The sequence below is a fragment of the Diachasmimorpha longicaudata genome, chromosome 6 (assembly GCF_034640455.1).
Source record: "Diachasmimorpha longicaudata isolate KC_UGA_2023 chromosome 6, iyDiaLong2, whole genome shotgun sequence".
In the NCBI taxonomy this organism is placed as follows: domain Eukaryota; kingdom Metazoa; phylum Arthropoda; class Insecta; order Hymenoptera; family Braconidae; genus Diachasmimorpha; species Diachasmimorpha longicaudata.
Window position 1 is genome coordinate 5,431,220 of NC_087230.1, and position 12,382 is coordinate 5,443,601.

Below are 12,382 nucleotides of genomic sequence, written 5' to 3' on the forward strand. Positions count from 1 at the left end.
TTCCAGGGGGGTGCTGGGGCTATAGATATATCCAGGGGAAGGCAGTCCAATGTGCCTGCGCGAGAGGGCACATTGCCGTTGGGGCGAGGTGGATTGAACGAGGACAGAGTTCAAGGGTAGATACCGACTTCGGGGGGGCAAGGGGACAGCGGGGGTAGGAAGGGAAAGGGGATGGGAGGGTGGCTGGATATTGCGAGGGGAAGGGAGGAGGACTGCGGGAGGGATGAAATTGTGGAGGGTGGCGATGGTGGTGGAGAAGGGGATGGTGCGTCACAAGCTGCAGTGAGCCCAGCAGTGAGGCGAAACGTTGGGCTCCGCGCGGGAGTCTCGTGCGCGCCCGCTTAAAACCCCTTGGTGCCGGGCTAAAGCTCGTCAACACGCGACTTAACCCTACATTGGTTTCAGTTATTGTTAAGGGTCAAAAGTGGATTAACAGTTTTTTTGGTAAATTTTTCTTTTAACCGAAATGCTTGGAAAAGAATGTTTATTAGCTGAACGATTGGCTATTTTAACGTTCTTTAATTAGTGGGGGTGGTTCAGCCACTGGTGATTTATATTTTTATTGGTGATTTGGGTGATCAGCGGAGGGAAAAAATTCACCGATTTCGGGGGATGATTTGGCGATTGGAAAATATTCGTTGTGGGGATTTTTGTGGTTTTTTAACAGTGGAGAACACTATTTTTATAGTACCTGTCGTCAATTACTTAATTAATTGTGATTGTTTGAAATTTTTACTGATTTAGTTTCCATAATTAGAGGGGGTGTGAATAATAATCACATTTTTGTTGAGAATTCTGAGGGTGGAAGTGAAAAACACGGTCGTCTCGATATTTTTCCTTCTTTTCATATTTCTACCAGTGATAAACACTATTTTCCTATAACAATTTCATATTTTTCTGAATTAAGTTCGAGTATTTCAATAATTTTATCCATTGAATCAATTAATATTTTCCTATTTTCTTAATATTTTATTAACAATCATCAAAAACCTCTGAATCAATTTTAAATTATTGAAAAATTAGCTTTGAAAATCATTTATTACTCCGGCTTTATTTCTTTGACAAGTAATAAAGTGAAAAATAGACCTTTATTTCCTGTAATTTTGCAACTTTTACGTATTTATTTTATAATGATTTTAATTCCCATTTATATTGTTTAACCAACAAAGGAACAATAGTACAAAAAATCTTTTCCAAATATTCCAATAAATTCCACTAGTTTTTCAAATGATAAATTCCAAAAGTTCCTCAATTTTTCTTCACGAAACTAATTAATTATTAATTAATTTGTACACGTATACTCGGCCCTGTGGACCCTCGCCTTCATTTTTTATTTTTACATCATTCATTCATGCGTTTGAACACATCGGGATACACAGCCATCGGTCAAGGGACTGTACGTGATCGGGATGTGATACTTGTTTGTGGATTCACTGTTCATAATAGTTAGGGGTGGCGGGAGGGGATGGGGGAGGGTTGTTGTGTCGCCTGGGTGGCCTAGTGTATCCGAGAACTGGATAAATGGTCGCAGGTGGAATTTCCGGGGGGTCAGTGGGTGGCTGCGGAGAGCTGCGGATGCGGCCTGTGCGTCTGACTCAGTGGGGAGGTGATCCCCTGCGGTTGCAATGCGGCGTTTCATCCTTAGGCTGAGTTGCTTTTTGAAAAAAAAAAATTTTTTTTACGTCACTTTGAGTAATTCTTGAGCGCTAAGTAGGGATACATCGATGTTGTCAGACATGTCGCAGCGGACGCTTGTTTTTTCACTTGCGCTGGGGTATTCGGAGGTCTCGCAGTCTCTTTGAGACCGGTGGTCGAGAAAATTCGATTTTTCCAAGGACGAACGTTTGATCGTTAATAACTGACGAACCGTAGAGTGAAAGTTCAATATTTTTTTTGGTTTTCGAGGATTTTTTAGGAGCTTTAAGATGAAATTTGACTCACTGGAATCGCGTCGTTTGATGAGGAGATATTGAGGATCGAAATCAGCAGTTTTTTATGGGATCGGTTTTGGTTTACAATTTTGGTCAATGCAATAATTGATAAGTCATGAATCGCAGAGAATTTCATGATTCTTTCCGATTTTAAAATAAAGTTTGAGGCACCAAAATCGTATGTTTTCAATGAGAACATATTAACAATTAGAACCATTTTATTTCACACGATGGGACTTTTTTTTCAAGTCATTTTAAAGTCACGTCTCTCTCGATAGTTGATAACTTCATAGACCAAACTTCATAATCAATTTTCATTTTGTTCTCAAAAGTTAAGACGTCATTTGACTCACCAGTGTCGCCTGTATTGATCGGAGGTACTAATGAGGAGAGTCATTAATTTTTTCATTGAAATACCGTTTTTCTCCCGCAGTTGATTCAACATTTTCTCGTAAAAGTTAACAAAGTTGGAGTGAAAGATCTACAGAGTTCTCCAAATAATTCCGGGTTATAATACTGATACTAAAGTTTTATTGGCTCCTTGTTGCAGTAAAAAGTGATTGCTCGCGTGAGACAATGAGTCTGTTCATTAACGTTTCCAAGTTAATCCACTGACTTCTTTTTATTCTTCTAATTAATCCATTTTTTACCATTTAAAGATTGTCAGGCGGATTCTGTTGTTGGGCGGGATGGCGGATGGGGGTTGGGGGGGGGGGAGAAGTAGAAAATAGATGGAGAGTTTACGGGGTTTTCGGGGTGGAAATTGAAATGCTAGGGGGTAGGTCAGAGGGGAAAAATCAAGTGGCAGGTTAGACATGTACATAACCGAGATACCTCGGGAAAATAGCATTCTTGAGGGGTGGAGGGTGGGTGGGAGGGGGTTGGGGAGCGGTATTATATGAACGCGATATTTCATGGGAATCTCTGAAGTCGGAAATTCTCATACTCGGTTGCGATCGTAAATGGTATTGTATTGCGAATGGGGAAGGATAATTTATTTTTTCTGACGTCAGGTTGCAATAAACTGAAATAAAACGGGAGCTGAAAATATTGGGGATAAATAATCGAATTATTTTCACTGTAATTCCTTCATTTCTCGGCTGTTTCCATCAATATGAGGAAATATCGGTCAATGACCCAACTAGATCGAGATTTATCCAGTTATTACACATGAATGGAATAATTAGAAGGGAAGTTTCTGCATGGAGACAAAATTAAAAAAAAATGACGTGCCTGATCCCTAATCTGCCAGTTAAAACAATATTCATTAAAAATTATGGAACAGTTACGCATGTTTTCACGTGCTGGACATTTTCCTGAAAAATTTTTACTGAATACTGTGTTAACAGGCAGATTACGAAACAGGCACGTAATTATTAAAGAATTTTTTTCTCCGTCCGATGAAAGAAGAATAAAGAAAATTAGTTGAAATCCAGTGGTCGTCTTCAGAAAACTACGACATTAAAATCAAAATCATTATTTTTTTCTCTGTGATAAACGCCCCTGGTCACCCCTTAAAACCTGAAATTTCGAATGCAACCCCACATGTCAACGTGCCACGACGAAGTATCCACTCGGCTAACAGCAAGTGTCTCTTACCGCGGTTAAAAAAATAATAATCACAGGTGAACTGTACACAAACCCGCAATGCCCTCAACGAGGGAATAAAAAAAAATACCAACCCCTGTTTCTGTCTGTGTTGTCCAGTGTGTATGTGTTCATGTCTGTGTTATCCAGCGTGTGCATGTGTATCTGTCTACGAGAGTATGTGCGAAACGTGCAACTCATGAAATATTGTTTGCAGTGTAAAAATGCGTTCACGTCGTCGGCATATCAAGTGACTCCATTGGTGTTTCACCCAACAGTGCGTGCATTTTTTATCCGTAACCCAGTGTCACCCAGGTGCTCACACGTACACACAGATACAGCATTGTTCGCCTTTTTTATGTTTAACGGGGGATTGTCAGAGGAAATGACGTGACGTACACGCTCAGGACAAACAAACTGTTGAACGAGTTGTGAGATTTTTTTTTTCTGAAAAATTGTAGTTTGTTGCGTGCCAGGGATTTTCATCGTGATTTATCCCTGAATTTTTGTCATCGTGTACAAATTCAAATAAGATTTGATGGATAACAGGATAAATCTTGCAATTATTTTATCAATATCAATTGTGGGATTTTTGATAGATGGAAAAATTCTAACGGACACAGGGAGAAATATTAAATAAAAATTACGTATTTTTTCATAATTCCCATTACAATCCCCCTCCCCACCCCCTCAATAATCACATCCCCGCCATCTGTACACTTAGAGAAAAGTCTGAAAAATTACTGTGTCGGGCACTAGAATCGAGTTGCACCATAAAAATAACACATAAAAATTTCTATCAATACCGTAAATTTCCTAACATATTTCATAATTAATATGTGGCTTCGTAAAATTAACAAAACAGTACTATAAAATTTAATGGTCCATCATTTTTCATTTGATGTTAAATAATAAATGGATCGAAATCTTCTAAAAAATTCTATTTAGATCAGTCTATTTTATTGGACCTTCTTTCACATTTTACTGTGCCACACAGCAATTTTTCGCTAACTCATTGTGATTAGTTAACGGTTAATTAGTGAGCGTCGAATATAGCCGACTACTGCTGAATTTTTACGACACCGATATAGAAGGGTTAGGAGGAGGGGGGAATCAAACTATAAAAATTATCAGAGTTTGCTCTTTGCGTCACAGCCTCGAATATTACCCCCCCCCCCTTCAAATTACTGAGCTCATTCAACCGCTAAATGACGGCCTCATCTGTCCACTCAACTAGTATTTCTCCATGTTTTCATTTCAATTTTTTTTTCACCGATCCCCTGCCCAGGGTCGCCCACAAGTGCCTGAGATTTCTTGGCATTGAGCCTCGGCACGCCCGCGTTTCAGTCTCCAAAGTACTTGATAACACAGGCAACAGCCACTGTCGGCCGTCTGGACACATTTCCGAAATTCATCCTGGGTTTCTCTGACTCTTTGAAAATAAAAAATCAGCCAACCGTCACTCTCCGTCGCTTTCAGGTTGTAACAAACGATTTCGAGTCGTACGTTCTCCGCCTATTCCTCACTCTGCATCTCAGTCGAGTTAATGCTCCCCCGGAGGTTGAAAAATAATTGAATTTCTCATGCAAAGGGTTCTTACTTCCCCCATTTTGTCCCCTCCACCCATTCGCAAAACTGAAATGTCATTTCTTCTTCTCTCAAACTTTCATAAAAACTCATTAGCAGTAAGTGTACCGGATTTATTCAACATTTTTTTTTTTTCGAATACGAGAGAAAAGTTAATTCTTGTTTGAGGTAATAATCCTCGTGCACGGTTGGAGGAACATTGGATGAGTTATACATTTTTTTCCCCTGGAATGGGAGTTTTTTTGCGAAAAAATAGTGGAGCATTATTTTTTTTGGATAATGTCATTCGTATTCGCGAGTCCATAAAAACAAACAGAGACATAATGGCGGACGAGTGGAGGGAGAAATGGAGGACGTGCAGTACGTTCGATATTACTGGTGATGTCCGCATTGCGTTTTTTTTAATGTTTGAAAAGTATTTAACTTTGGGGAAAAATTAGGGTTGCGATGGTTGACAGGTGGAGGACGGGATGGGGGATAGGGGGAGGGAGATGTTGCGGGAGGTTTGAACGGTGGATTTTTAATGAGATGGGACGAGCGGGGTTGGATTAGCCCGAGGGCTGGATTAATACTTACTTACCAACTCCCTCCTGGTTGGGTAAACCATGGTACCGCGGTACACAGGGTAAATCGACGAATCCACCACTCCTCCGTTTACGTGTTTCGTGTTCCTTTCAGTTCTTCGGAATTTATGAAAAAGTTTTTCCTGCGATGTTCCTCGGGTCGGTCAGGAGAAGTGAATATTGGAAGGTGTACGGCGAGGGGGCGGGAACGGGCTGGAGGGAGGGTAGAAATGTTGGGGAATTGCGGGCGAAATCTGCGGAAGATATTCAATTAGTAAATTCCGGAATTCCATTAGTAATTTTAATTGCCGCAGTGTTAGAAAAATATGAAATCACACATTTCGATAATGATGAATTAGTCCGTCTGCCCTCGGGGCAGTTGCCACCCCTGATCGCCCCTCATCCGCTAGACCATTTACCCAGATAAACAAGTGTAACTTCAGAGGGTTTATAACCATTGACATCGGGCAAACGTATATCATACGATTATCGATAACACTGACATGTATTTGTCTCCCCCATGTTTACCCCTCTCCCCCATTCTCCTTCAGGAAGTGTTTTGTCGTCCCGAGTTTCTGCTGTGAAGTCCGTAAAACAAGTGAGGAGATGAAACTGTAGAGTTGCCAACGAAAGGGTGTCTGTGTGGGGGGGTAGGGAGAAATGAGAAATGGGTGATGACACCCCAAACAAGAGGGAAAAAGTTTAGATGGTACGTGAAGAACAGAGGATAAAGTAACGTGTGAGTTAAAAAAAAAAAATTTAGTGAGAATTCCACGAGCCGAGTGAATTTCGTGGTACAGTGTGTGCTGGGGGGTGGGGGTGGGGTGTGTTGTGAAAGAAAAGAAAGTAGTGGATGGAGTTTAAAGGGTTACAAAGTGCATGTGAAGTGAGAGGTGAGAAAGCGGAGCCACTGAAGACAGGTCAGATAGATTAGATGGTGGAGGTGCTTGATTGGCGGCCTTGGGAGCCTACGGGGCCGTGCAGGGCACCTCGCACCACCCCACGTAGTCTCCCGGGTTATCGGCAGCTCTTGCCGAATATCGTTGGTTGGGTCTTAGTGGATCCCGTTGATTTTGGTTGGGGGCCACAGACAGTGGCTCCCTCGATAAAGAGAGCGACTGGCGAGCGTCATGTGGCAAAGCGGCGGCATTGGGGCCCATGCGGCCAACAATCCGTGGATGAAGTTGATGGGTATTGTACACAAGGAGAGAAGACATCACGATTCGGGGGGCGTTGGGGGCAGTGGACAGGCCGCTGGTGGTGCAAACGAACGGGGACTCAATCAGTAAGTCCAGATATTTTTTCTTTAATTTTTTCTAAATTTTCTGTTAGCGATATATTTTACCTGCACGGAGAGAACTCTGGGACCTTTTATTGTACGATTACGATGAAAAAGCACAATGTCGGTAAAGCGGACCTGAGAAACAACACTAGGCCGCTTAGGGAAATGCGCGAAGAACAAAATTCTTTAAAAATTATGGGCCTCTTCTGTAATCCGCCAGTTAAAACAATATGCGGTAAAAATTATGGAATAGTTACGTACTTGTACAATGGACGACGTAACAAGCCCCGTGACGGGGGCCAACGCCGGCAATAATCGGAGATATTCGGCCCTCACCGTTAACCAATCGCAGCGAGTTGATGAAAAATTTCTCAACATAATAAACAATGGAGAAAGAGAGAGTGAAATAAATTGATCTACGTAGGAATTTTTAAGGAATTTCTCTCAACCTTTCATTTAAAATCAAGTAAAAAATGCTAAAGCTTCAAATTTTATAGTGCTGGTTCGTAGATTGTTCGAAGCAACATGTCGTTAATTACAAAATGCACTGCAAAGTTTACGGTTTTAATAGGAATTTTTATGTGTAAATAAAACACATTCCAGTAGCCTAACATTTTGCTCCTCGATTCTGCTGCCCGACACAGTAATTTTTCTGTACTTTTTCTCACGCCCCAGGGTATTAAAAAATCCAGGTGAAGTGCACTCTTTCCTATCGTCTTTTGTCGTTAAATTACACTGTAAAAATGAGGGGAAGTAATTGTTGTCGTTTTAATTGGAAATTCCCATGAGAGAAGTGTTGGAAATTGCACAACTTATTGCCGGTAACGCAGGTATTGGACTTTCGGGGTAGTTTAAGTCGACCGCAGGGAAATTATTGGTGCAATAGTCCAACTGGTGAACCTTATGTATGGATTGGCCTTCATACATGCAGTTCTTGTACTGTTAAAATATCCTGGACTCTGTCCAATACTGCGGTCTGTGGACTGCGTCGTTATTCATTTAGTTAATTACAAATTTACCGCGTCGTTATCGTAACAATTAATCAAACTGTTACTACATGATTATGAATGACTTCAGGATTGTTAAATCTAATGTTAAAGGGAATTCTGCTTTCTGGATTATCAAAATTAATTTTTAAATGCTTCGAGTCGCTCAATTTGTACGCTCCATTAATTTCCATAAAGCGATTCAATATTTCACTGCTCTCACATTCCATCTGATAAACTTGACAACCGAACCGAAATAACTGACCCTATCTACAAACCATTGATCCATTCGCGTCGTTTTTTATTCAACTTGCCCATCAAATCTGATATGTGGGAGGGATTCTTCATTGGGAACATAATAAATTTTGCATATAACGATTTTCCTGTCCGCGTGCGATTTTCGATTGAAATGTTTGAATTTTTATTTGGCGATGATTGAGAACAATTATCTTTTTCCATTAAGGACAATGAATAATATTGTTGGAAATTTCACGTGAATCCTTTTTCAAAATTTTAAGAGCTATAAAAAATTGTTTTCGAATTTTTTTTTGTCTCGTACATAAGCCATCATTATCTCACCTCTATCCCGAGCTCTAGTGAAAATGTATTTCAAGATAGAAATGAGATAACGATGACCGATGACCGATGATATTCACAGCACGTTAAGGTAATTTTTATTTAAAAAATTCTCTCTGTCTAGTAACATTTTTCCTGATTTTTGGGAAACTTTTTACTCATCTTTTTTCCCAGTGCATCATTGCATGAAATGGACAAAATCCTCTCAAAGCTTGTGAGTACTCCAACGTCAGACATGGAGTTATGAGGGGTCCTCCTCTCACACAGAGATGTCCCTAGAAAATATAAATGTCCTCCATAAAAACATAAACTCCCTTATGCCTGGGAAACCATCGGATGAGTCACGTCGCAGGGTGCGATTTTTCCGTGTATTTTACCGTTATAAAAATGCACTAGGAATTACGTATGCTTTCCCAGTGGAGGAGCACTATCTCCAAGACGACGTTCTCCACGACGTCGGCCAGTAATATTTCATCGCCCCCCGGGCGACTTCTTGTGAATAAATTTTTTCTTATTTATTTTCTTCCTTCGACTCAACAACGACTACCGATAATGCTTTCGAGGGATCCGGGGGGATGAAGGGAGCTGCATACACGGTGATGCGAGCAATTTGAAGACGGCTGTGCCTCGCGTGCCAACATTCAAACACGGACGAAAATACAGAATTTAATCCTAAGACTGTGGTGTCGGGCTGCATTGAAAGATGTGACAGTTGCGACGTGAAACAGACGTGGATCCAATAATAATGATGAATAGAAGCGATAGAATACACGCACACACGTCATTTAAGGGTTGTGAATTTCATTAAAATTTCATTCACACCTTTGGAGGGTAAAGTAAACGGAAAAAAACTTGAATCAACTGTACGGAGAGGGATTTTCAATGAAAATCCTGGTACGAGAGTTGGAAAAAACTACAATTCCTGAGTCATGAAAAAATCTAATGCTGTTGAGGTAATATTTCTTGGAATTTCTAGTGAAATTCCTGGAAAATTTTCAGACACAGTCGGGAAAAAATTAGTGAAGGGACAAAGTGTTGTTTCACGCAGTAAAATCGAAGAAATATTATTTTTTCGCAAGAAATAGGAGAGAAAATGCGAGTCTAGCGAAATGATTTTTCTAATGCTCCATCTGAATTCTGGGACCCAAGTGGGGTTTCATTAGATTTTGGTTTAATTTTCCCTACGCAACCACGAACATCAATTTAACGTGACGACATAATTTATTTCGTCACCTTCTCCAACCCTCCTAGACATTCCTGCACACCGCAGCCCCAGGCTAATGTTTTCCATGACATCAATTCAGGGAAATATTTATTTATGTTGCGATAAGCCTGTCTAACTTTAATACAAAAATCTCAAAGAGAAAATTTCAGAAAATCGAAATCTATTGACCTATTTCTAGCAAATCTCTAACAGAATCTGAGTAAAAAATCGAATTTTCACAAGTACGAGACCAAACCTACGCTGTAATTATTAAAATCATGATTGAAAATTTCAAAATTAAATGAGTTCTGAATAAGTGCAACAGACTTTCGAGATATCGATGGTCTCGATGGTTGTCCTTTTTGCATTAAAATTCCTCAGAACTTGAGTACATGATCGCAAAGTTTCGAAAAAATGTCTCTCCTCGTACCGATTAATCATTCGGATTCTCACTTCTGAGTCAGAAATGAAATTTGAATATGAATAATTAAGGAAAACATTTCCTGCTTCCTATCCTCTTACTACCGCGCAACTCACATGTACCATAGTAACGGCTATTCACACCGTAAACTTACTTACTCCGATTTAATTGCCATGAATTTCCACGTAAATGTACTTGAAGCGTGTCCCTGGCCTTAGAATCGACCTCGTACGAGCCTGACATGGGTGTACATCTCGCATCGCAGAGTAATGTAGGTGACGGTTTATTGATTCTCAATTATCTAAACGACTGAGGCTGAAGACTGCGTGAAATGCCTCTTTGCATTTCCCCACACGAATGAATTGAAAAAAAAAGCAGTGAAAAAACGTTAGTGTCGTTTGCTATTTATAAAATAGGAGATCCCGCACAAAAATTATTAAAAATCCTGGAAATTATGAGGAGTTTTCCACGAAAAATAATTTAATTTCTGCGAGGGCGGGGGCGGGGGGAATGTTATAATTAAATAATCGATTCAATTGGATTTAATTATCCCAATAACAAACATTACTAATTCAAGACACCAGTGTACACGGCAGAGCGATAATTTGATGTCGATAAGCACGTAAATTTTATCAGATGACTCTTATCGATATAACTCAACGATAACAGTGATATTATCGACCCTCGATGCAAATCCATGAACCGTGAAATATGAATTGATATTCAAGCCCAATTTCCATAACTTTTTTTCTTAAATCCGAATGGATTTGAGAATCGGAAATTATTGAACAAATTAACTGCTGCGTCAACGAAAAAATACATAACATAAATGTACATAAATGTACATGCATTACCCGTAACTTTATCCTTGGTAAAAGTTACCAGTTTCTTTTCCCGCGAATTAGCAAAAGTAATTTTTCAACAGTGAGGGCATTGATTGATTGATTTCCATGAAATTACGAGCGAAAATTCCGGGAAGTCTAGTTGTCAAAGTTACCCTGCGCATGAGTACTTACTAAACTCTAGGTAGTGGGTGAATTCGCGATGTGCTAGTGCTAATTACACTGCGGGTAGAAAATCCCAACACGCGGGGTCACGAAACAAAATAACAACCATCGTGCTGATCATCCCTCACCCTCTCACCCCCGGCTTCACCAACAGACGGAACACGAAATCATAGGAAGACGTTATTTCCTCTTTGCCGCAATCTCAATTTAATTTTTCTGTCTTATGGTGCATTGTACTGAGAAGATGGAGGTGTCATGCACATAGAGAAATATTCAGTAGTTACGCCAATAGTGCTCTAAAATTACCGATAATTATCCGATCACCTCGTTCCCCAGAATGATACAAGTCACTTTTAACTACTATCCACATTTTGATCATTATCTCGAAATCTAGCAATGATGGAGAAATTTTTATCATAACCTTTTTTATGGAGTGAATCTAGGGCTACAATTAGTGTCATTACAAAAATTTTGCTATCTCTCTTAGATTTGGAGATATTTCTCAAAAACTCAATGGATAGATAAGTCGAATATTGCGTTTTACGACGTCGCTGATAAATTATGATAGAATTTTCATTTTTCTGCAAAAAAATAATATTATTATTATTATTATTTAAAGTATTGAAATCTATATGTCGGATTTATTTCCACTGTCGATTGAATACTAAATTCTTAATTTACATTCCTTTAAATATTGACAAATTATTTCTATGTATTTAGAGTCGGTTCAATTTGCAAATTTGGTGGCTGCATAAGGAGGAGTCCTGGCAGACCTTGTCAGCCTGATTAAAAATTTGTTTCTATGGATCTGGAAATTTGGGTAGTAACGTAGGGTGTGGTGAAAATCTTGAGAATCTGCTCCGCATGAGTAGAGCGGATCATTTATAATTTCAACTCGGTGTAATAATGCTTCAAGATGGTAACGGTTTGTTCTAACACGATTGACACTAACAATAAATTCTCTGGGTAAATTATATTACTTGTACCAAGTGTGTGGAGAATTGTCTACAGTATAATTCAAAGTAATTAGCATTTTTTTTTCTTGTGGTTCGTTGATTGTGGTAGAATCATGTTTGTGGTAGTAGATGATTCCTTTGTTTTAAAATGATGTCGATAATCTGTGTAGGGAATGGGAAATTCGTCCGATAGATCGTCCACTGGGTTCGGTAAAACACTTCTCGAATATTCCCCGTATTCTGGTATTCTACTGTAGCAAAATAATTCTGTAATAATAAAGA

At 39.5% G+C, this 12,382-nt stretch overlaps 1 protein-coding gene across 5 annotated transcripts in view; it reads left to right on the plus strand.

Moving 5' to 3' along the window:
- LOC135163403 (potassium voltage-gated channel protein Shaker) overlaps positions 1–12,382 on the plus strand; it is a 157,753-nt gene that overhangs the window by 6,958 nt on the left and 138,413 nt on the right. The window contains exons 1-2 of one of the 5 annotated variants that reach the window (XM_064122805.1): positions 244–444; positions 6,220–6,953. The exons of 3 other annotated variants lie outside the window; for them this stretch is intronic. In XM_064122805.1, coding sequence (XP_063978875.1) covers positions 6,799–6,953 — 155 coding nt within the window. In that variant the 5' untranslated portion in view covers positions 244–444; positions 6,220–6,798. Of the gene's footprint in view, positions 1–243; positions 445–2,823; positions 6,954–12,382 lie in introns of those variants that run through there. One more of the 5 variants, XM_064122804.1, reaches the window with a different exon arrangement.